A 25224-nucleotide genomic window follows, 5' to 3' on the forward strand; every position below is an offset into this window, starting at 1 on the left:
GTGTATTGCAGGTCGCCTTAGGAGTTTTGGCCGCACCGCAGTAAAAATGCTGTTTCACACGTATCTTAGGCAATCATTAATTGTGCCATTTTGTTCCCTGCAGAAAGAACTTAAGGTGACCGCTGCAGACCAGAATCGGCTCATCAAAGAAATAAATCAGGCGCAGCATCTGTGGAAAGCCAAGGTGTACAAGCAGTTCAACGGCATGTCATACAAGGACCTGATGAACATGGGAGGAGCCCAAAGGTAGTGTATGGAATCTGCTAGTTCGCTACTCCCGAAGTTCGTGTAGAGTATGGTTTGGCGATATTTAACGTAACTACTAAAACACTGCTACTGAGTCGTACCTACTGAACAATAACACGTTCCACAATGGATCCTATTAAATTTTTCATAGATTGGATTTCACCGGCAGAAAAGCGAGTTTTCTCCATTCGCAACGTGTTTGGATAGCAACGAGAAAACTGTTCAGTTTCAAACACAGTGCTGTTCTCCTCGTTAAAATTTCAATAATTCATATAAAACAGTGCCATTCGTTCCGCGTCGTTCAAATTATCAGCCACAGCGTTCTCTCACACAACATATTACGCACACTTACCTCCGTGACGTCGTGGTATTACTCACAGGCCTGTTACGTACACGTTCGTTCAGATCGTTCCATTACAGCCTTCCGCGCTGTAAATGTCAGTCATTAGTAGCTCCTTCTGGGTATGGTGTTATTCAGGGCCTGGAACGTTTTCTTTCATTTGGCAACACTTATCAGGGGCAGGCTGTCGATTGCTAACGATGCCAACATTCCAACACGGAAGCCATGATACGTTTACATCTCTAAGTGTGCCGTGTGTTCTTGACTGCGGTCGTTGACTTGTACACGGTGTAAGTGTGATATACTGTAGGAAAGTGAAGTACATAAATTTTACATTCATTTTGTGTGTAGTTGTGTGTGTTGCCAACAATGAATGAAACCCAGAAATATAGTTATTTGTTGGTATATTTTTGTGTAAGAGACAAAATTAACAAAACTGTACAGTGTAAGATCAAACATTGTTTCAAAACCACTGAGTAGCCTGAGGAAACATTTGGAGAAAAGGTACTGAGTAGCAGCTTTATCAGTTCACACACAGACTGCTACAGTAACGCTGGTTACAATACAATTCGAGGCCTAGGTGGAACCTATTAAACACACACTAAGACAAAAAAACTCGCGCCACGAAGGAATTATCTGAATGGAACGGAAATCGATAGATGTGATGTAATATTATTTTATTGGTTTTGATTTTTAAAACCATGGCGCCAGCTGCATTCTATGAAATATAATTTTGTTTACTCGAATAATCACATTATCACCTATCCAAATCACACATATCATTGCTTTCACAAATCCGAAATAGATTTTGTTATGATGTACTTGAATAACTCTGCCTACTTTACCAATACACCCCGAACAAACTTGGTAACACAAACATACCCGTAATATTGTGTGCTTAAACAATAAATTAACAGACGAAAATTCCTCTCCAGTCTTGTCCCCCTGCCACCAGCATCAGTTTGTGAGACGTGCTTGCGTTTTCCTGCACAGCCCCTCAGCACGCCACTGGCCGGAGCCTGCCCCAGTGACGGCGGAGCAGCGGCAGCGCGCCTCCTACCTGCCCAAGCACTGGGACTGGAGGGACGTCGACGGCGTCAACTACGTGTCGCCCGTCAGGTGAGTTCATGTGTCACAGCCCGACAGGCAGTTATTATGCAGACTAAATAGGCTGTCCACTTCTTTCAACTGGGCTCCTAAGTGTTCCTTAGATCAGACGTAGTCAGCCACCCCGTCTCTGAACCGTATCACTGGTATCTAGTTTTCTTAGAACTTTCATTCCTTCTCCGTTAATTTCTTTCTCTTCCTCTACTACTTCTTCGATATACAAGTTGAATAACACTGATGATAAGCTCAACCTTTCCTCACATCCTTCTTAACAAAAGTTTCTCTTCCTCGACCTTTCAGTACTTTTTTACTCTCACTCGGCTTTTATGAATATCGTAGATAATTCCTCTACCTTTATACTTCAGCCCCAGTCTTCAAACGATTTTGAACAGTTTATCGTGGCTCACATCGTCGAATGCTTTCTATGGGTCCATAAATGACGCAAAGGTTATACACTACTAGCCATTAAAATTGCTACACCAACAAGAAATGCAGATGATAAACAGGTATTCATTGGATGAATATATTACACTAGAACTGACAAGTGATTACATTTTCACGCAATTTGGGTGCATAGATCCTGAGAAATCAGTGCTCAGAACAACCATCTCTGGCCGTAATAACAGCCATGATACGCCTGGGCATTGAGTCAAACAGAGCTTGGATGGCGTGTACAGGTACAGCTGCCCATGCAGCTTCAATACGATACCACAGTTCATCAAGAGGCGTATTGTGACGAGCCAGTTGCTCGGCCACCGTTGACCAGACGTTTTGAATTGGTGAGAGATCTGGAGAATGTGCTGGCCAGGGCAGCTATCGAACATTTTCTGTATCCAGAAAGGCCCGTAGAGGCCTTGCAACATGCTGTCGTGCATTATCCTGCTGAAATGTAGGGTTTCGGAGGGATCGAATGAAGGGTAGAGCCACGGGTCGTAACACATCTTAAATGTAACGTCCACTGTTCAAAGTGCCGTCAATGCAAACAAGTGGTGACCGATACGTTTAACCAATGGCACCCCATACCATCACGCCGGGTGATACGCCAATATGGCGATGACGAATACACGTTTCTAATGTGCGTTCACCGCGATGTCGCCAAACACGAATGCGACCATCATGATGCTGTAAACAGAACCTAGATTCATCCGAAAAAATGGCGTTTTGCCATTCGTGCACCCAGGTTCGTCGTTGAGTACACCATCGCTCCTGTCTGTGATGCAGCGTCAAGGGTAACCGCAGCCATGGTTTCCAAGCTGGTGGTCCATGCTGCTGCAAACGTCGTCGAACTGTTCGTGCAGATGGTTGTTGTCTTGCAAACGTCCTCATCTGTTAACTCAGGGATCGAGACGTGGCTGCACGATCCGTTACAGCCATGCGGATAAGATGCCTGTCATCCCGACTGCTAGTGATACGAGGCCGTTGGGATCCAGCACGGCGTTCCGTATTACCCTCCTCAACCCACCGATTCCATATTCTGCTGAAATGTAGGGTTTCCGAGGATTAGATCTCGACCAACGCGAGCAGCAATGTCGCGATACGATAAACCGTAATCGCGATAGGCTACAATCCGACCTTTATCAAAGTCGGAAACGTGATGGTACGCATTTCTCCTGCTTACACGAGGCATCACAACAACGTTTCACCAGGCGACGCCGGTCAACTGCTGTTAGTGTATGAGAAATCTGTTGCAAACTTTCCTCATGTGAGCACGTTGTAGGTGTCGCCACCGGCGCCAATCTTGTGTGAATGCTCTGAAAAGCTAATCGTTTGCATATCACAGCATCTTCTTCCTGTCGCTTAACTTTCGCGTCTGTAGCACGTCACCTTCGTGGTGTAGCAGTTTTAATGGCCAGTAGTGTATATTTAAGTGCAGCTACTCACGGAGATCCAATGTGGGCTGTAAATGTCGTATTTCAGCGAAACTTGGTGGATATTCTAATGCGTTAATGCGGAATCGATTTACACCGGAAAAAGTAGTTCCAGTTTTCGCCATAAGTTTCAAGTCTGGTGCAGTGAATGAAAGAAACCAGAGAAATGTTTCCACGTGTAATGGATGAGGAACGGGTCGCAGGCAGAGAAGGTAAACAAGTGAGATAGACATAACGTTGGCTTTATTTTTAACCGCTGCTTACACAGTTTTTTTCAATATGAGCACAGGAGACATTGACGAGATGTTGCATCCTTTAAACAATATGATCAACAGTTGCTCGAAGCAGTTCCGGTGGAATTTGAGCAGTGTTCCTGAATACTGGCCTTCCGATCAGGTAGAGACTGAGCGTGTCCACGGTAAACACGTTCTTTTAGATATCACGTGAGACAAAAGTCACAACGATTCGCCGTGCGGAGTGGCCGCTCCGTTTGAGGCGCCATGTCGCGGACTGCGGGGCCGCCCCCGCCGGAGATTCGAGTCCTCCCTCGGGCATGGGTGTGTGTGTGTGATGTTCTTAGCATAAGTTAGTTTAAGTAGTGGGTAAGTCTAGGGACCGATGACCTCGGCAGTTTGGTCCCTTAGGAATTCACACACACACAACGATTCAGATGAGGTGATCTTGCAGGCTACGCATCTGGAAAACCTCTGGAGATAACACCTTTATGGAATGTTGCATAGGTAGATCTTTTACTGGGTGTTGCCCCATCTTGCGTGAAAACAGTGGTTTCCTCACAGTTGCGGTCTTCCACGGCAGGAAACACGTGCTGTACTAAGTCTCGATACGTGCAATGGTTACGGTGCACCTGATAGGCCCTCTGGATGTATTCTCTTCAGAGAAGAACGGACCTAGAATAAAGGCGCTTATGGGTCCACCCCACACAGTCACATACGGTGAGTGAAGTGGCTCCCCGTGCACAACGCGCCACGAAACAGTACCCCAAATTCGGCAGTTCTGTGTATTCACTTCACCCTGTAGTGTAAACTGTGCTTCGTCACTCTGCAGAATATTGCCCAGTCACATGTCATCAACTTCGATCGGTGCCAAGAACCAGAGAAAATTCAGAACGTTGTTGAAGATCAAGAGGTTTCAGTTGTTACACCGTCTGGATCTTGTACGGGTACCAGTGTAAAATAGACTGCAAAACTGTTGACCGTGCGCGAGCACTAGCACTACGTGGGGAACGTGCTGCATGGTCAGTTACAGTAAGAGTAACCTCGTCAATAACTTCCAGCGGGACAGGACGCCTTCCTCTTCCAGATGCCACGCCAAGCTCAGTCGTGTTTTCTAATTTCATTATCATCTTCTTTAAACCACTTAAAGGCATCGGGGCTCTCCTCGGACCTCTCAGATTACGATACTCTCTCAAAGCAGCACTGTTATTACTGTCGTTCACATAGAACAGTTTCACTAACAGCATACTGTCTCCCTTCTCAGTAGTCATACAGTCCACTGACGTTATGGTTTGTCGAATGACAGTTTGAATGTCTTATCGTCATGCGAACAGTGCACATCGCTAGATTTGTATGTAATGGCCAAAATATGAACTAATTTTTTTTCCAGCGTAAATCGGCTCTGCCTTAACGCATTAGCATATCTTCTAAGTTTCGCTGCCATACGATAATTATATCCGACACTGGACCTTCTTGAGTACCTGCACTTCAGTTATAGCCCACCTGGTATCTCAATTTCTCGTAAATCCACAATTACATTCTCTGCTACAAATTTCCTTCCAAACCTCTAATTTTCAAGCAGTACGCCATCCATTTTTCTTTCTATTCTTTTAATATTATTGTGCCACCTACCGAAATAGGCGGCACAGTGATTATCACACTGGACTCACATTCGGGAGGTCGACTGTTCAACTCCCGGTCTGGCCATCCAGATTAGGCTTACCCGTAATTTCCCTAAGTCGCTTAAGTTAAAGACTTGGATGGTTCTTTTCAAAGAACACGGTCGATTCCTTCTTCAGTCCGAGCCTGTGCTCTGTGTCTAATACCTCTTCGTTGACGGGATATTAAACCCTAAATCAACCTCCCTAACTTATTCTGGCCAGCAGTTTACAAACGTGATATTTGCCATGCTAAGCGTCTGGCGCTTTCGCGTTTATCCGCACTTGCCTTATTTGCTCCTGTAGCAATGTTTATCCGGATTTCTGACTGTCAATCTCAAGTTTGATTGATTTGTGCTATTCACTGAAATAACCTCTTTGGTTCCTACATCACCTGCAGATTTCAATAGTTCTAAAGGTTTATCATCGACCCCTGTTGACTTGTCAGAACTCTCCGTGCTCTGTCAGATTACCGGATCACCAATTTCTTCCCTAATGACTACCTCCTCGTCTTCTATCAAACTTTGAGACAGTTTCTGCCCATCGTACAGGCCTGTGATATACTCCTGCCATTTGTCTGTTCTTTCTTCTACATTTGAGAGTGGTTGTCCATTGCGTCACGCAGGTTAACACATATAAATTTTACTTATAATTTTCACGTTTAATCTTCCTGTGTGTCGCTTCGATTTTTCATACGTTTTTCAATATCTTTACATGTTTTTTCTCTTTATATGTTATCCTTTTTGCATTTAATTTTAATTTCATTCGTAATCAACACATGCGGCTGCATTCCTCGTTATTTAGATTCTTATACTTTCTTCTTTCATCCACAAGTTCAAATATTTATTCAGTCACCTGTGGTTTTCTTCACGGGAAAGCCTTAAGCAACACATCCGTGCCTTCTTTACTTCTGCTTTCACTGTACCTAACGTACCTTGCTGTCCTAATTATCTATTTCCTTCTTGTATTTCACTCTTCTTCAACTTAACTACTCTCGACTCTTTTGCTCAGGCCGTTGTTCACAGCCTCAGCGAGTTTCTACTTTGTCTCCTTCTGTCGTGCTTTTCTATATTTCATTTCGTAATACACTCATTTCATCATGCTATAGGATATGGCTTGAGCCCAGGTCCATTCACGAGCATTCTTTGTAGTCTAGAATTTGATTCCTAAATCGTTATTCGTGCACTATGTATCGCAGTTATCACTCTACATAAACAGCTGCAACATTCTTTCTCAGGAAGGTTTCTACCTACGACCAAATAGCATACTGCTGCCATGTCATACGCCAGCTAGCCTAAGTAAGGTACACGTTGCGTTTCTCAGGGATCAGGCAAGTTGCGGCAGTTGCTACGCCTTCGCATCGGCTGGCATGATCGAGGCTCGACTCCGTATACAGACCAACAACACCGTCCAGACGGTCTTCTCCACGCAGGATGCGGTCAGCTGCTCGCAGTTGGCCCAGGGTTGCTCAGGTGGATTCGGCTACTTAATAGCAGGACGTTACGGCAAGGTAGGTGAATGGCAATATTTCAATCTGAAACAAGCTACAAATACCTTCTGACTTTTCGGAGTTTACAAAGAAATAAAAAATGTAAGCCAAATTTCACTATGAAGAAATAGCAAATGAATCATGTTCTCGTTGTTGTTGTGGTACTCAGTGCAAAGACTGGTTCAGTGCAGCTCTTCATGCCAGTGTGTCCTGCACCAGCCTCTTCCTCTCTTTAACTACTGCAGCCTACATTCATCTGAACCCGCTTATTGTGGTTGAGCCTCTTACTCCCTCTACTATTTTTGCCCTCACACCTCCGTTACGAAATTAACGAGTCCTTGGTGCATTGTCATGTTTCCTCTCCAGTCGATACCTCTACATTAGCTAGCCATCTTTCCTTCACCGTTCTTGTGTAACACCACAGTTCAAACGCTATGTTGTTCTTGCCCGTATATTCCATTTCCATATAAGGCAACACTGTATACAAATACTTTCAGAAATCATTTCCTAACATTATATTTATATTCAATGTTAACATATTCATCTTTTTCAGAAAAGCTTTCCTTGCTATTGCAAGTCTTTATATTATAACCATATACCACCGCCATTGTCAGTAATGATGCTGTCCAATTAGTGAATCTCATCCACTGAGTTCAGTGTCTCATTTCCTAGACTAATTACCTCGCTTTCATATGATTTAATTCGACTACGCCCCATCACCTTTGTTTCACTTTTGCTGATATTCACCACACGCTCAGGTGACAAAAGTCATGGCATACCCCCTAATAACGTGTCGGACCTCTTTTGCCCGGCGTGACATGGACTCAACAAGACATTGGAAGTCCCCTGCAGAAATATTGAACCATGCTACCTCTGTAGCCGTCCTAAGTGCGAAGGTGTAGTCGGTGGGTGATTTTGTACACGAACTGACTGCTCGATTGTGTCCCATAAAAGTTCAAAGCAATCGCGAACAATTATGGCGCAATGACATGGCGCATTGTCATTCATAAAACTTCCATCATTGTTTGGGAACTTGAAGTCCATAAATGGCTGCAAATGGTCTCTAAGGAGCCGAGTCGACGATTGTTTCAGTTGGACCGGAAGACCCAGTCCATTCCACGTAAACACAGCCCACATCACTATGGAGCAACCGCCGGCTTGCACAGTGCCTTGTTGACATCTTGGATCCAAGGCTTCTTGGGGTCTGCGCCACATTCGAACACTTAATCACCTCTTATCAACTTAAATCGGGACTCACCTGACCAGGCCACGGTTTTCCAGTCATCTGGGGTCCAACTGATAAGGTCACGAGCCAATAAGGGGCGCTGCATGGATTGTCCTACTGTTAGCAAAGGCATTCGCATTTGTTGTCTGCTGCCAAAGCCCACGAACGCCAACTTTCGCCACAGTATCCTAACGGATACGTTCTTCGTACATTGATTTTTGTGGGTATTTCACTCAGTGTTTTGGCTGTGGTAAGAGGTAATGCCTGAAATTTTATATTCTCGGCACACTCTTGTCACTCCGAATCTCAGAATACTGAAGTTCCTAACGATTTTCGAAAAGGAATATCCCATGCATCTAGCTCCAACTACGATTCTGCTTTCACAGTCCGTTAATTCTCGTCGTGCGGTCATAATGACGTTGGAAACCTTTCCACCTGAATCAACTGAGTACAAGTGACAGCTCCGCTGCCCTGCTATACCTTGTGTACGAAATACTACCGCCATCTGTATATGTGCATGTCGCAGTCCCATGGCTTTTGTTACATCAGTGTATAACCTCCTATCAAGACAATATCTATTCCATTCAAGTAATCTTCCAAACCCTTGGCCGTCTCTGACAAAATAACAATTTCATTGGCAAGCCTTAAAGTTTTGATTTCTTCTCCCTGAACTTCTCTCTCCAATTTTCTTCTTGGTTTCGTGTAGTGTACAGACTGAATAACATGGGCGATAGGCTACAATCTTATCTCTTCCCTTCTCAACTACTGCCTCCCTTTCATAGCCTTAGGTTCTTATGACTACAGTCTCGTTTCTGTATCTTCCTTCCTTTCTTTTAGTTAACTCCAACTAGTTTCGAAAACTCTGACATCTTTCGTGGCTAAGGTGGCTAAGGAAAAGAAACGAACATTATATGAGAACATTAAAGGAGAAAGGGACACACTGAAGAACGCAAAAAAAAAAGACACAAGCTACACCTCTTTTTTTCTAACTTTAATTCCAGTTCGACTTTGTCACCATGACGTTTGAAACTTCCTGGCAGATTAAAACTGTGTGCCGGACCGAGACTCGAACTCGGGGCCTTTGCAAGTGTTCTACCAAGCACGACTCACGCCCCGTCCTCACAGCTTTACTTCTGCCAGTACCTCGTCTCCTACCTTCCAAACTTTACAGAAGCTCTCCTGCGAACCTTGCAGAACTAGCACTCCTGAAAGAAAGGATATTCCTCGAGTCTCGGTCCGGCACACAGTTTTAATCTGCCAGGAAGTTTCATATCGGCGCACACTCCGCTGCAGAGTGAAAATCTCATTCTGTCACCATGACGTTTGTTGGAAGGTTGTCAGAACTGTCCCTCTAAATGAACATTAAACTGCTCTGTACCCCTTACTGATCCTTGCAAAAGCTAGCCTCATCATCCTTCTGAAATAGAGGCTTGCACTTCGTGAGCGAGATAGTTTATCTTCGTGTGGTGTAAGACTGCCACACACTGCTTGAACATAACTAACTGCTTCATACAGTCAACATTTGATTCTGATTCTACCTCTATAATGTTTGGCAGCCCAGTCTTCATTAAAAATAGCAATGTCAGGAAGCACTGGCATAGATCATTGCTGACCGATGTGACACTCGCTTTCGAAATCTCCTCATACTTTGTATACTCTTTACCATTAAATTATCCCCTAGGTATCTTACTTCATGAAACACACGCCTTCATGTTGAAAGGTACAATGACCATTTCCTGACGTTTGCTTTGGTAGTATATACAAAATAGAAACAATACCATTCCAAATCTCTATCATGACATTACCACTTACATGAATCTGGAACCTAACTCTACAAAAACCACAGGACAAGGTGTCGCAGGATGCAAAGAATTCCCTTTCCTAGTCTGAGATTGTGCTCCATCTCTGATAACCTCGTTGGCTGCGGGACGTTAAAATATAGACTTGCTACCTTCCTTCTTCCTAACGAGAAAGAGAACTACGGTGTAAGTTTCCAACATACAAATTCCAGCGTAGGCTTACGCATTCCAATTAGCGTGGAGCTCAGCCAGGTTTCCATATGCAACTGAAGTGGCGCCGTAAGATCGCCATTAGAGTGACGTCATCGAAGTTGCTTGTGGAATAGCCACGTTACTGTTGCGTCACTAACGTCGCTTTAATTCTGTAGTGCCCCATTCCTTAGCCCATTATCGATTAGCAAGATTCAGCTGCCACCTCGTGGCTGAATTTCGAAGCACCATCGCCGTATTCTGGTTTTCGAGTTAGTTAAACACCTGTCCAGTGAATTTGAGAACTGAAGTAACAAGGCTTCTGGTGTCAATATAATTTCATCTTGGCTGTAGCTGTTAGTAAAGCAACATGAACGTCCAAACATTAACTTTATTAGTAAAGCCAATGCTTCAATCTTCTCCCAGTTTTTTTCTCTATGAGTCACGCCGTCATCTCTTTCCCTATATTCGCTAATTGTGTGTTATCACATTCCTCTTTCCCTCCCTCATCCACCCTGTTCTCCATGTCCATTGACGCTAGCACTCATAATTAAAATCCTACCTTACCGTATCTCTAATTATTGTAGTATTTATCATGTACAAATATAAACTATATGTATTTTTAAACTTACTACAGTAATTTTTATTTTCTAAATTTAGTTTAAGATGCTTACTGTAATAAATGCAATGTAAAACACATGTAGAATGCCTGGTTACGTTAAATAAAAAGATACTATAGATATTCGTACATGAAAATACCTCTCCAACATGAATGCTGCATCATGGAAACCGCAAGTTTTCCGAAACCAAAAGTTTCCCTGATTTCATCAAAGGCTAAAATTGTCCTTGCAAGAATCTCTTCGATGGTGTCCACTGGAGTCGCGTAGAAAATTTTCTTCAATGCCCCCACCGATAAAAATCCATATGGGTGTAATATCTGGCGAACGACCTCGCCGGGGAACTGGACCACCTTGACTAATCCACCTCTGCCGATACATAACATCTAAGTGCTCCTGTATCGCAACAGCAAAATTCAGGAGTGCGCCGTCAATTTGGTACTATATTACCTGACGAACCGCCAAAGGAACGTCTTCTAAAAGCTACGGAAGGATGTTTACATGGAATGCTAAATAAGTCCGTCCATTTAAACGGGGAGGAAGTAAAATGAACTCAACGAAGAGTCGCCTGCCATACCTGCCCAAATGTTCACGCCAAACTTGTGCTGGTACGATTTCACATATGTGCTACGCGTATTTTCGTCATACCAAATGTGGCTGTTTTGAGAGTTGAATAGCCCTTCTCTGGTGAAACTTGTCTCGTCTGTCTACATCACTTCCCCTTCGAAATTTAGAATGTCAAATGGTTCAAATGGCTCTGAGCATTACGGGACTTAACATCTGAGGTCATCAGTCCCCTAGAACTTAGAATTACATAAACCTAACTAACCTAAGGACATCACACACATCCATGCCCGAGGCAGGATTCGAACCTGCGACCGTAGCGGTCGCGCGGTTCCAGACTGAAGCGCCTAGGACCGCTCGGCCACACCGGCCGGCTTTAGAATGTCGATGCATTGATTTAAGAACCACAGGGAACACTGATTCCTAGAAGCGCAATCCTCTTCCACCAAATCTTGCACTTTCTGTAGGTGTTATGGAAATAGGTATTTGTCGCGTAGGACTTCCAATACTACAGCGTGCGAAACCTGTAGCGAAAAACAAACGTATACGTTTCACCATACTGTAAGGCATACAGTAAGAACACCGGATTAACCTTACATACTCCTGACGAATTGCCCATGGCCCTCGAGCTGGTAGCAGAATTTGAAACAACCATATCAAGAACGTTTTCTTCAAACTATATAGTCAACGCGTAGTATTGTGCAGCGTCACCTTCGTTCATAACAAAACTCCCGGTCTCCCTTAACTGTCTAACGACAACTTGAAACGTATTCGCACTTGGAATTACGCAGTTTGGCAATCTTGTGTTATAAATTTCGCGGCCTCCAGTGCATTCTGATCCTGCGCGCCGTATTCTAAATGCATATAGGCATATACGTCGAAGGAATACCGATAACGCGCTATCGAACCACTACGTTCGCAGCTGTGAAAATATGTGTCATGCCTACCTTTGTCATTGTTCCATCTACATCTACATTTGCATCTACATTGATACTCCGCAGTCCATCTTACGGCGAGTGGCGGACGGTACCCCGTACCAATACTAGTCATTTCCTTTCCTGTTCCACTCGCAAATAGAACAAGGGAAAACGACTGTCTGTATGCCTCCGTATGAGCCCTAATTTCTCCTATCTTACCTTCGTAGTCCTTACGCGCAATGTATGTTGGAGGCAACAGTATCGTTCTGCAAACAGCTTCAAATCCCGATTCACTAAATTTTCTCAATAGAATGTCGCCGTCCCTCCGGGGATTCCCGTTTGAGTTTCTGAAGCATGTACGTAACACTTGCGTGTTATTCGAAGCGACCAATAACAAATATAGCAGCTCGTCTCTGAACTGTTTCGATGTCTTCCTCTAATTCGACCTGATACGGATACCAAACACTCAAGCAGTACTCCAGAATAGGTCGCACTAGCGTCCTATATGCAGTCTCCTTTACAGACGAACCATACTTGCCTAGAATTCTCCCAATAAAACCAAGTCTACCATTCACCTTTACTATGACAATCGTCACATGCTCCTTTCATTTCATATCGCTTTGAGATATTTAAACAAAGTGACTGTCTCAAGCAGGACCCTACTAATGCTGTTTCCGAACATTACGAGTTTGTTTTTCCTACTCATTCGCATTAACTTACATTTAGTACATTTAGAACTAGGTGCCATTTATCACATCAACTACAAATTTTGTCCAAGCCATCATGTATCCTCCTATAGTCACTCGGGTCCGACACATTTATGTACACCACAGCATCATCAGCAAACAATCGCAGATGGTGACCCACCCTGCCCGCCAAATCATTTGTGTATAGAGAGAACAACAGCGGTCCTTTCACACTTCCCTGGGCACACCTGATGAAACCCTTGTCTCTGCTGAACACTCGTCGTCGAAGACTACATATTGGTTTCTATAACTTAAGAGGTTTTCTAGTCACTCACATGTCTGTGAATTTGTTTCATATGCTCGTACCTTCTTTAACGGCCTGCAGTGGGGCACTGAGTCTAACACTTCCGGAAATCGAGAAATATGGAATCTACCTGTTGCCCTTCACCCATAGGAGTATATCGCGTGAGAAAAAGGCAAGCTGAGTTTCGTACGAGAGATGCTTTCTAAAACCAAGCCGATTCCTGGACAGAACTTCTCTGTGTCAAAAAAATTTATTATATTCGAACTGCGAACATTTCAAGATTTCTGCAACAAATGATGTTAAGGATATTGATCTGTAATTTTGTAGGTACGTTCTTTTACTCTTCTTAAACACAGGAGTCGCTTGCACTTTTTTCCAGCAACCGCTTGGGACTTTGCGCTGGGATAGAGATTCGCGATTAATAAGTAAGGAGCCAATGCCACAGAGTACTCTTTGAAAAACCCAATTGGGATTCCATCTGGACCTGGTAACTTATTTGTCTTCAACTCCTTCAGTTGTTTCTCCACGCCAGGGGAGTCTGTTCGATGGTCAGACGACGGTATATTTATACGAGTCCCCCGCATGAACTATTTCATAAACGTGAAATTTAAAACTCCGACTTTCGTTTTGCTACCTTCAGTTGCCATACCGGATTGGTCAACAGGTGACTGGATGGAAACATTAGACCCACTTAGCGATTTTGCATAGAACCATAATTTTCTCGGATTCTCTGCCAAATCTTTTACTTAGGTATGATGGTGGAAGTAGTTGTATGCTTCACGCAAAGCTCTTTTCACAGACGCGCTAATCTCCACTATCCTTTACTTGTCATCATTTGCGCGTTCTCCTTTGAACCGAGAGTGCAACAGCCTCCGCTTCCTCAGCAGTTTCCGAATCTCCTTAATCCGCTTACTAGGGACATAATTCTCCAGAGCACGATTTACAATCTGCTTAAACGTTGACCATACATCTTGCTGGAACTAAGTGAAGTCAATTCACTGTCTAAGTGAGATGCTAGCGACTGCTTATCTGCTCTTTCTAGCAAAAATTCTCTCCTAGCCTTCGTAACTGATTTATTAACATTCGTAACCGTAGTTGCTATGATGACATTATGATCGGGAATCCCTGTTTCTATACTGATGTTATCTATAAGGTCCAGCCTAATCGGAATTACAAATTCTAAGATATTTCCATTGCGTGTGGGCTGCCGAACTAGCTGCTCAAGACAGTTGGCAGAAAACGTGTTCAAAATTACTTTGCATGACTGTCTGTCTGTACCCCCTGCAATGAATCTATAGACATCCCCGTCTATTCTCGGCAGGTTAAAGTCGCCTCCAACTAGCAATGCGTGATCTGGGTATTTGGGCGCTAGTGATCATAAACATTCTTTGAATGACTCTAGAACTGTCACAGCAGAACCGGGTGGCCAGTAAAAGCATCCAAAAATTAAATTGGTTTCTCCTAGACCTGTTATACTCGACCAGATAACTTCACTGTCACGCTCAACTTCGACGTCAATAGGGACTGAATTTTTATCAACTGCAGCGAACACTCCCCCTCCTACAGATTCTAATCTGTCTTTCCGATATACGTTCTACGACTCGCTAAATATCTCAGAGCTTCCCATTTTGGGCTTCAGCCACCTTTCTTTCCCTAGAATAACTTAGACGCCAGAACTTTACTGGAGGACAATAAATTTGGAAACTTCGTTAAGAATATTTCGACAATTTTCTGATAAAAAGTGTCTACTCTGAAAGCAGTCGGCCTTCCCTTGCTACATATTGACTAGCGCGTGTTCATCAGAGTACCTCAAACTACCGCCTAACTTAAAAAAACTCTAATGTGCACTCCACAAGAACTCTGATACACGAGTATCCGCTTCCTTTGTGAAATGCACCTCTGACCTTTCAAGGGGAGCCCTAAAAATCCCCACCCGATAACGTAGGTCTAGAAATCTGCAGTCAAGACCTTCGCAGAATCGACGAATCCTCTGATCGAGACTCTCTACTCGGCTCCAAACCAAAGGACCCGATCAACTGTGGGAACAATGCTGCAAATTGCAAGATCTGCTTGCACCTCACGCGTGAGGCCAGCAGCCATCACCACTGCCTCCAGCCGCCTGTATAAACTGAGGATGGCCTCAGAACCCATGCGACAGGCGTCGTTGGTGCCGACATGAGCCACAACTTGCAGAAGACTGCACTCTGCATACTCTATAACCGCGGACCACCTCCACATCTCAGATGAGGCTCCTCCAGCAGATATACTGAGTGCACATTGGCTTTCTTTCCAGCCCTGATCTGCCTACCGTTGGAGCTCCCGATAACCATTAAACCGTACTCCTCGTGTGTCTGCTCGCACCCCGCTGAAGGAGCGGACACCTGTGCACTCACAGGGTGAAGGGGCCCTCTGCCTCGAGCGACGCGAACGTTGCCGGCCGTTGTGGCCGTGCGGTTCTAGGCGCTTCAGTCTGGAACGGCGCGACCGCTACGGCCGCAGGTTCGAATCCTGCCTCGGGCATGGATGTGTGTGATGTCCTTAGATTAGTTAGGTTTAAGTAGTTCTAAGCTCTAGGGGACTAATGACCTCAGATGTTAAGTCCCATAGTGCTCAGAGCCAATTGAACCATTTTGACGCGAACGTGTTACCACCCGCCACTCATGGCTTTTTATCCTGACGAAGTAGCTAGTGTTGTCGACAGGAGATCTCAAATTGATTCCATGTACTCTGCTGTAAGGGCATATCAACCGCGTCGCGTAGACTAGGAGGTGCCTCGGTAGCAGTTCCCGAGGGAGAAACAAGCAACATCTGAGGTGTTCAATGTGACGCGCCAGATTCTCTGCCACCGCAACACCCCAAGGCAGCAGCTTGAAAGTAGGTGGCCGTAGCCAAAACCGCATTCAGCTGTTCGCCAACTGCGGCTAGCTCCTCCAGCGTCTGCACATTGCATGCACACATCCTGCCCATCCTAGCAAGACTAACTGAAAAAGTAAACTGTAAAAACAGATAAAATAGATATGCAACTTGCTACTCCCCTGGTTTGTCACCAATGGACGCTGACGCCTCAGTGAACAACGAATTCGCTGCTGGCTGTTCGCAAGGAATGAAAATTGCGTTACAGACTGCCCGAATTTACACTTAAAAACTGTGGGCTTACACCTCGTAAACGGAAACACGCACGAAATTCTGGAAATATACTACGAGGAAAAGACAGTAATACACGAATTCGATCCCTGCTACCATCAACTGTTTAATTTTTGTATTACTCTCTCGTTCGGTTTCAGCTAACCAAACGAAGAACACATATGGCCTCTGGCAGGATGCTTGAATTTGCACGCACGACGACCTGACTGGCTAACTTCAGTGCTTAACTCGGAAACGGCGCAACGTATCGAATTTTTTTTCTTTGCAATTTAACTGACCGGCAAGAAAAACGCAACACCTAATAAATGATGTGTTATCATTGTGCAGTTATTTATTTAATCAAAGTGAAACACTTCAACCAACTTTATGAGATGGGGAATGTTATTGGCGTTGCTTTGCAAGCAAACAATGAAGTGTTGATTGTTTATTGCACTAGCCTCAGCTGTTGTTTCCCTCACAACTTGGAAAACACATGGCTGAATGTGAGTGAAAAGTGACAGTAAAATAATAGTGTACCGAAACAACTGTCGTCGAATAAATTTTGTTCATGAGATTATTTGTAGCCATATTTTCTGCAGTATCTCTTACGATGTTAAACTACAAACTAAGTAAAATGAGGACCATTATGTTGTACACTTTGGCATCTCTGATCTGCTGCTGATGCAGTTCTCACGTATCAGGAACCGCCTACTACAAAAGGAATGTGATGAAGCTCCTGACGCTACTTTTTTTTTCAGGACTATGGACTCGTGGAAGAGTCTTGTAATCCGTATCAGGGAATAGACGCACAGTGTACCACTGACAGCTCCTGCCGCAGGCATTACGTTTCTGACTACACGTATATTGGAGGTAAGGCGGTGAAACCATTGCTAAATATTGTACGTAAGTTAATGTTTTTGTTAAGATACATGGCCAGTTTCAGTAACTGACCTTTTTTAAGTTATTTCACTAAAGAAGAAAATAATTTGTAGACTTCCACCGGTCCTTAAAGGACCGTGGTTTAATTTGTTCGTTTTCGGAAGTGACGAATGCGGCCGTCTCTAGTGAACTGATTCATTGCATGCTTTAAGTTCTAAGTGTTTGAAATAAAGTTGCTGTCTCTTTACAACTAGCTGTCTTCGAGGCTAGTTCATTCCACCTCTGTTTGCCTCGGTTTCGTGTCGCACGTCCAGTCACCAAGGAGTCACTGTCATCTATAATAAGTTTCCATTGGCAAGAAGTGACGCCATTTCTTTTAAAACCTTCTTACATTAGATTTTCCAGCTGGGTATCTGCCCTCATGAAGTTCTCCGTACAGCAGGGCCTTAGGTATCCGCATAACATCCATGTCTGATATATCTTATTACCAGTTCTGTAGATGGCAGGTATTTAGTTACTTGTTCCATAGATCATTTAAATGATACTTCCGTTGAAATGATGTGGAATGAGTCAGTTAACAGGATATGTATACATCATTAATGTTAACGTTAATGAATACATTATTATTTTAGTCCTACTTATGCAACTAATTTTTTCTCTGATACCAGTTTTTAAGTAGAGATTTGCCAATAGAATAGAAGGCGATGTCCAGGAGAAAGATTTTAAATTATATTCAAAATTTGCTTCCCTACTTGTCAGACATTTTATATTATTAGGCAAATAATCAAAAATGTTTGTTGCTGCATATTGAAGTCTTCTCTGAGCCACTGACAGCTTTAACAATGGTTAATAAAAGTCGTTTTTCTCGCTTGTGTTGTTGATACGTATAACACTGCTCTTATCAGCTTTTCGATGGATTATTTATGACAAATTTCATTCACGAATATACGAGGGTAGCTCCAAAAGAAATGCACACTATTTTTTTAATCCATCTTTTATTCTACATGTTTGAAAGTTTTACAGTGTGTAGATACATCCTTTAGGAACAATATTTTCATTTCTCCACATAATTTCCATCACTCTCAACTGCCTTACGCCATCTTGGAACCAGCACAGTAAAATTCTGGGACCAACCTGTCGGAGCCACTGTTTGGCAGCATGCACAAGGGAGTCATCATCTTCAAACCTTGTTCCACGAAGAGAGTCTTTCAGTTTCCCAAAGATATGATAGTCACATGGAGCCAGGACAGTAAGGCGGGTGTTTCAGTGTTGTCCATCCGAGTTTTATGATCGCTTCCATGGTTTTTTGACTGACATGTAGCTGTGCACTGTCGTACAACAGCAAAACATCCTGCTTTTGCCGATGTGGTGGAACACGACTCAGTCGAGCTTGAAGTTTCTTCAGTGTCGTCAGAATTTATGGTGGTTCCACTTGGCATGATGTCCACGAGCAAGAGTCCTTCGGAATCGAAAAACACCGTAGCCATAACTTTTCCAGCAGAAGGTGTGGTTTTGAATTTTTTTCTTGGGTGAATTTGCATGATGCCATTCCATTGATTGCCTCTTCGTCTCTGGTGAAAAATGATGGAGCCATGTTTCATCACCTGTCACAATTCTTCCAAGAAATTCATCTCCACCATTCTCGTACTGTTCCAAAAGTTCGCTGCATACCGTTTTTCTTGTTTCTTTGTGAGCCACTGTCAACATCCTGGGAACCCACCTGGCACAAACCTTTTTTAACGCCAACACCTTCAGTATTCTGGAAACACTTCCTTCCCCTATCCCAACGTAGCGTGACAATTCGTTCACTGTGATGCTTCTGTCAGCAGTCACCAATTCGTTAACTCTCTGCACATTGTCTGGAGTGTGTGCAGTACGAGGCCTGTCACTGCGAGGACAATCCTCAATATCGCCATGCCCGCTTTCATCACGTAATCTGCTTGCCCACTGACTAACTGTACTGCGATCGACAGCAGCATCTCCATACACCTTTTTCAACCTCTTGTGGATGTTTCTCACTGTCTCGTTTTCACAGCACAGGAATTCTATGACAACACGTTGCTTCTGAAGAACGTGAAGTGTAGCAGCCACCTTGAAGACATGCTGTGACGGCGCGACTCACGGGAACAGGTTGAACTAAGTTTGAAAACAAGCGGGAAGGATGTATCTACACACTGTAAAACTTTCACACTAACGGAATGAAAACTGTATTTTTACAAAAACAGTGTGCATTTCTTTTGAAGTGACCCTCGTATGTATTGTGACAGCGTAGTTAAAATGGCTATCTCCTTGAAGAGGTACCTATACGACTTCCGTGGTTGAGGCAGTCAGTGATGCATGCTAGGTATACGTTCTTGCTTCAGAAAATCAGTCCTGGAACTTCACCCTCTCACATCATTTGCAAAATTCTTGTCCTGCGAGGTATGTTAAACCTTCACTACCTTAAGTTATTGTGCACCTTAGCGCGCTGATTACGTTGCCACAAAAGGAAACTAGAAATATTCGCTCTCGTAGTTATCTACTGCTTCGTACGCTTTTCTCCAGCACAGCTATAACATCTGCTTCTGCACAACGCAGTAATGACCTCAGTCAGCTTCAAGCAAAACTTTATCTGTTAGGACGAATCTTAAATGCTTGGAAGTATTAATTACTTCTAGAGAATAGTAGAGGACAGAAGACTGTTCTCCTTGTAGAAAACCACAAATAAGTCTGTAGTAATTGTTTGATTCTATAATTCATGGTCTCCATTATACAAGAACTTGACAGAATTTCAATGTACAATTTTTATGTTACTAATAGACGAAATTTAAAAAATCAATATTTTATAATCAAGCAATCGTCATACTGCACTCTTAACAGTACATAGGTCATGAAAACAATTTCTCAGTTTCTTCATTACAAACTGCAAGTCACAAATAACTAATACTATGTTGAAAAGTATTATCAAATTACGTTACGAACTTTCTCAGTGTTTGCATTGGACCAGATAAAATTTCTTCAGTTTGTGGCTCTTAAACTTGCTCGTTAGCTGCTTTTTGCCACTTTTGACGATACATCTTTATAACGTATGTTCAACAAGGTTTCTATATTTGAGTGACTCGAAATATCAGTAAACATAAAGATGATACTGTAAGAAGAATTTGACAGAACGCTGAAGTCCCAAAGTCGAAACAAAGGCCTTGAAAAAGATTATATTCCCTGAGAGCTATTGACCTCCTAGGGAGCCAGCCGTGTCGAAACTACTCCACTTGGTCAGGAAGACATACACCACAGGACCTCAGACCTCAAGAAAGTTTAATAAGTTATGGTTGCAAAATATTGACACAACTTATTTACAGAACAATGAAAATAAAAATGATAGAAGTCAACCTCGCAAAAGATGGGAATGGGTTCCAGAGAAATGTAGAAGAGTACTAGCCAGGACTGACCCTATAATTTATCTTAGTAGGTAATTTAAAGACAGACAAACTTACGTTTATGGAATTTGTAGATTTAGATAAAGCTTTTGGCAATGTGGACTGGAATACGCTCTTTGAAATTCTGAAGGTAGGAAGGATAAAATACAGGAAGTGAAAGGTTATTTCCAACTCGTACAAAAACCAGGCTTCAGTTATAAGAGTCGACAGATATTAATCATTGGTTGAGAAGGTTGTGAGATAAGGTTGTAGCCTATCGTCCATGTTGTTCAATCCGTACATTGAGCAAGCAATGAAATCGCCCCTATCTCTCTAAAAATGGAAACATAAACTTACTTTTCAGTTTGATTCTCTTTATTTCCAAAGCGCAGAATTATGTGACTAATTCTTTCATTCATGAGACGCAAACATTGCTTCGTGATAGGCTGTATCATTTACCCTCTCATTTCAAAACACAAAAGAAAATGGAAGCATTACACGAAGACACACTGACTGTGCACTATCAAACTTATACTTCAGCATATGTTGATTAACTTTTCATCCTTATGTGGGCTTAGTTTTAGTACAGAAAACTGCCATCACTACAGATGAAGGATGCTTATCGCCATCTTTCGAACTCTAAAAAGTCGAATCATTGGCATAAGGGACACAGCATCTTAATGACTGATCAGAATACCTAACTGCATATTCCAGCGTGATAACAGAAGACCCCTCACTGAAATGTACACCACAAATGCCCTTAGGATTATATGGATAACTGAGTGGCCTGCCCTGATTCGTCACCCCTAGCACAAGTCTGAGATGTGATAGGAGGATGTATACTTTCATCTAAGTTGCCAGCCGAGGATCTTCGTGAAGCGACACAGTAGGTGTTTCAAGCATGCAAGAAATTCCTCAAGCTGACATTCGTAGGCTGTTTGCTCCCATATTACAATGAGTACAAGAGGATAATCGTGCCGATGGAAGTAACACCTCATACGTCGATTCCTCAAGCTGTCATTCGTAGGCTGTTTGCTCCCATGCTACAGTGAATACAAGAGGATAATCGTGCCCATGGAAGTCACGCCTCATGCGTTGATGATGATGGACACCAGTTCTAAATGAAATGAAAGTTAGATAATTTAGTACCCATTATTTAATGAACATCTTAGTGAAGTTTGATAAATATCAGCCACCGAACGTCTAACACTTTCCATTTGTGTCAGTGTATATAGCCGAAACCTGTAGACCATAATCTAATATCAGATCTAGGTTGTAAGAGCTGCTCTGGTGCACAGATCAAATCCATGTTGGTATCACTTAGCGTCGATGTTTAATCGTCCGTCCCACATGTAATCTAGGAAAAACATGGCTGCTGCCAGAGGATTAGTCAACCTCTAAATGGATGTGCATTGTTGCACCGCTGGTTTATATGCGATCCATTTTGTGCAACAATATTGTGGCAATAGCACCATCAGTAGCCTGTAAAATGTTTCATCTTTCATCTTATGAGACTTCTGCGGCATGCATTATAGAAATCAGTGCAATACCCTGTGGTTTACTTTCACAGGTTACTACGGTGCGGGGAACGAGGTTCTCATGCAAGAAGCACTTGTGCAGCGTGGACCTCTCGTCGTCGACTTCATGGTGTTAAACGACTTCCGGTCCTACACTAGCGGCATCTACAAGCACGTCGAAACATCAGCCTCGACACGGGAATTCAACCCCTTCGTCGTAAGTATGGACTACACTGTATCATGGCCACGATAGGTTATAGAGGTGAGAAGCACATTGAGAGGAAAGTGCCCAGTGCACATACACGTGTGCTCAGCAAAAGTAACAAAGTCCTTGAGGTAAACATCAACCATCTCACTGTCAGCTATATAATGTTGGTAGTTCAAGCTGTAGCGTCAACGCACTAATACTGCACTTGCGCCAGTAGAAATCGCAGCAGCTTGTAGACACTGCAGTTGCCGCCGACGCTACAGCCTGAACTACCAACACTGGCCCACTTACCACACTGAGACGGCAAATTTTTTATCGCAAAAATTCACTATTCGTGTTGCGTATGCACGTAAGGCACTTTCCACTTACCGTGCCACTCTTCTCTGAAACAGCCGACACCTTCGCCTCTGAAACAACCAGCATCTCATGGCGCCATTATGGTACAGTACCCATCAAACCATTATTGCAGTACTGTGCCTTTGTCCTGCTTTGGCACAGAGCTGGCTTGTTATAAACCGATCTGCCGAGGTTAATTTTTGAGGCGTGGTCGGATCCTCTTCTTGTTACCATCCAATTACCCCCTGAGACCGTATATGTGCACTCCAACTCTCTGCATGCAGTGTTGTTCATGTGAAAGTAACCGAAGTTTTCTAAATGTCTGCGAATCGTGCAACTGAGCTGGGACTTCGGTACCAGCCCAGTATTTGCCTTGCAGTGTGTGGGACACCACCTAAAAACCACATCCAGGGTGGCCGGCACGCCAACACTAATCGTTAATCTGCCTGTCGGATTCGATATGGGAACAACAAACCTCCGTGTCGCGGAAGCGGCGATTCTAACTCGCACAGCTAATCCTTATTTTTTCGCCCCTGAACGGGAAGGGTAACGACACAAAAAGTGTCTCTTGCCACCGCCACTTGTGTCCTAAGAAAAAGAAGAAATGAACCTCTTCAGGCGTTGACACCTATCTATGCCTAACCCAAGACAACTTCCCTGTTACTGGGTGGGGGTGGGGGGGGCGAGGCGGGAGGGGGGGCGGAAGTAGGAAAGAAAGAAATCAGGCGGAGGACACACGGGCGAGCGACGAAAGTGAAAGGAGTTGTGTAGGGGCTTCTTTGTTTTTTATGTACCAGAATTCCAGGAGTCGCTCACACCTTCGGATGGTGGAACATTCAAACGTATCTTTTCGATATTTTAATGGTAATTCCGTTTGTAGTTCTTTAGCATCATGACGGCAAAATAAGCATTACTATCACACAGCTTGGACGTTCCAGCTGAAAGGTGGATCATGAAAGACGCTCCATAGAAAATTTGAAGAGAACTGCTTGTATCTGAGGTTGCAAATAAGTGTACAGTGTTGATCATTAAGGTACGTCCAGTAACCCAGTTCCAATTTCTTGTTGGGGCCGAAAAGGTATGGTCGTGTATCCAATTCACAGCGTCAGCATTTGTTGCAGGATAATGAATCACGTCTTGGAACAAAAGCGTCTGGAAAGTGATCTGAGCAGGTGTATGTCAGATAAGGAAACCCAAGATACGCTCTGCAAGCCTCCAGACATCAGACGATGGACCACATGAGAATCACTGGGCATCTGTGTCGTCCACACCACAGTGCACACATAGGGGTGTGTCAGCGAGGTGTATGCAGTGCAAACGAAACTGGTTGACCTGCTTGCCATTGATGGTGGGAAACAGGCTGATTGGACATTGGTTTTGAGAAAGCCTGTATGTACCACTCTCCATACACCTGGGGAAACTTGTGTTCAGTGGGATTAGGGGCCCGGTACTTTTTTAATGGATCATCTGTGTCTGGAGAATTAGTGGAAGTGGTAAGGAGTGGAGGACATAACTTAATTCCAGAAAGATATACCGAAAGTGATAAAAGGGTAATGGAATGTTCGATAACATGACAGACTGGCGCATATTCGTGTGAAGTCAGTCCAGCGAGGCTCGTCGGGCAATGGGCGCGGACTTTCATTTGGCAGCTAACAAATGGTTCAAATGGCTCTGAGCACTATGGGACTTAACATCTGTGCTCATCAGTCCCCTAGAACTTAAAACTACTTAAACCTAACCAACCTAAGGACATCACACACATCCACGCCCAAGGCAGGATTCTAACCTGCGACCGTAGCAGTCACGTGGTTCCAGACTGAAGCGCCTAGAACCACGCGTCCACACCGGTCAGCCGGCAGCTAACAGGAAGGGATGTAACTCTGCCTGGCATGTGGAATAAGCCAACCCCATCACGCCCCCATGGGAGGGCAAGGGAGGCATATTGAACTTTGAATAGCATCCCAGTACAGACAAAGGATCCCATCATCATCAACATACAATGGGCAAGGGTAATCAGGAACAGGAACACTCGTGCCACATGAGGGATGCGAGAGGTACAGTATACACTCACGTTTCATATGTGCTGCACAGTGTTGAGGGATCTAAGTCAGTGATCAACAAGGCCACCCAGATCATTTGGAGGAGAGTCTGCTGTTTGTCGTCTCCAAACTGTGGAGATCATTCATAAAATAAATACCTAAGTAGCACACAGTGGTGGCCACACTTATAGGAGCGACACATCTCTCAGGTAAGCCTTCAACAATGAGCAGAATCTGCTATTTGAAAAAGTTAAGAGAACTGCCTGATGCCTTCCCATATGTCGTCATCCATGATAGAGCCAAGTGGGCATCATCCTCGTTGTGTAGGTAGAGAACGAGATCATCAGCATAAGACATACAACAGAAGTAGTACATATGCATTATTGAGAGGCCCACCAGATGCTTGTGAAGTGTACAGTATCGTGGAAAGTGGAAAACCCTGTTGGACAGAGCGCTCGATCGCTAGAGACACGGTGAGGCGTCCA

The 25224-nt window shown here is 43.7% G+C and overlaps 1 protein-coding gene across 1 annotated transcript in view; it reads left to right on the top strand.

The window, feature by feature from the left end:
• The window catches only part of LOC126417261 (dipeptidyl peptidase 1-like), a 57588-nt gene that overhangs the window by 19904 nt on the left and 12460 nt on the right, over positions 1-25224 (top strand). The window contains exons 4-8 of the mRNA XM_050085109.1: positions 104-246; positions 1580-1705; positions 6776-6962; positions 17124-17235; positions 22210-22373. Coding sequence (XP_049941066.1) covers positions 104-246; positions 1580-1705; positions 6776-6962; positions 17124-17235; positions 22210-22373 — 732 coding nt within the window. The remainder of the gene's footprint in view (positions 1-103; positions 247-1579; positions 1706-6775; positions 6963-17123; positions 17236-22209; positions 22374-25224) is intronic.

The sequence above is a fragment of the Schistocerca serialis genome, chromosome 1 (assembly GCF_023864345.2).
Source record: "Schistocerca serialis cubense isolate TAMUIC-IGC-003099 chromosome 1, iqSchSeri2.2, whole genome shotgun sequence".
NCBI lineage: Eukaryota > Metazoa > Arthropoda > Insecta > Orthoptera > Acrididae > Schistocerca > Schistocerca serialis.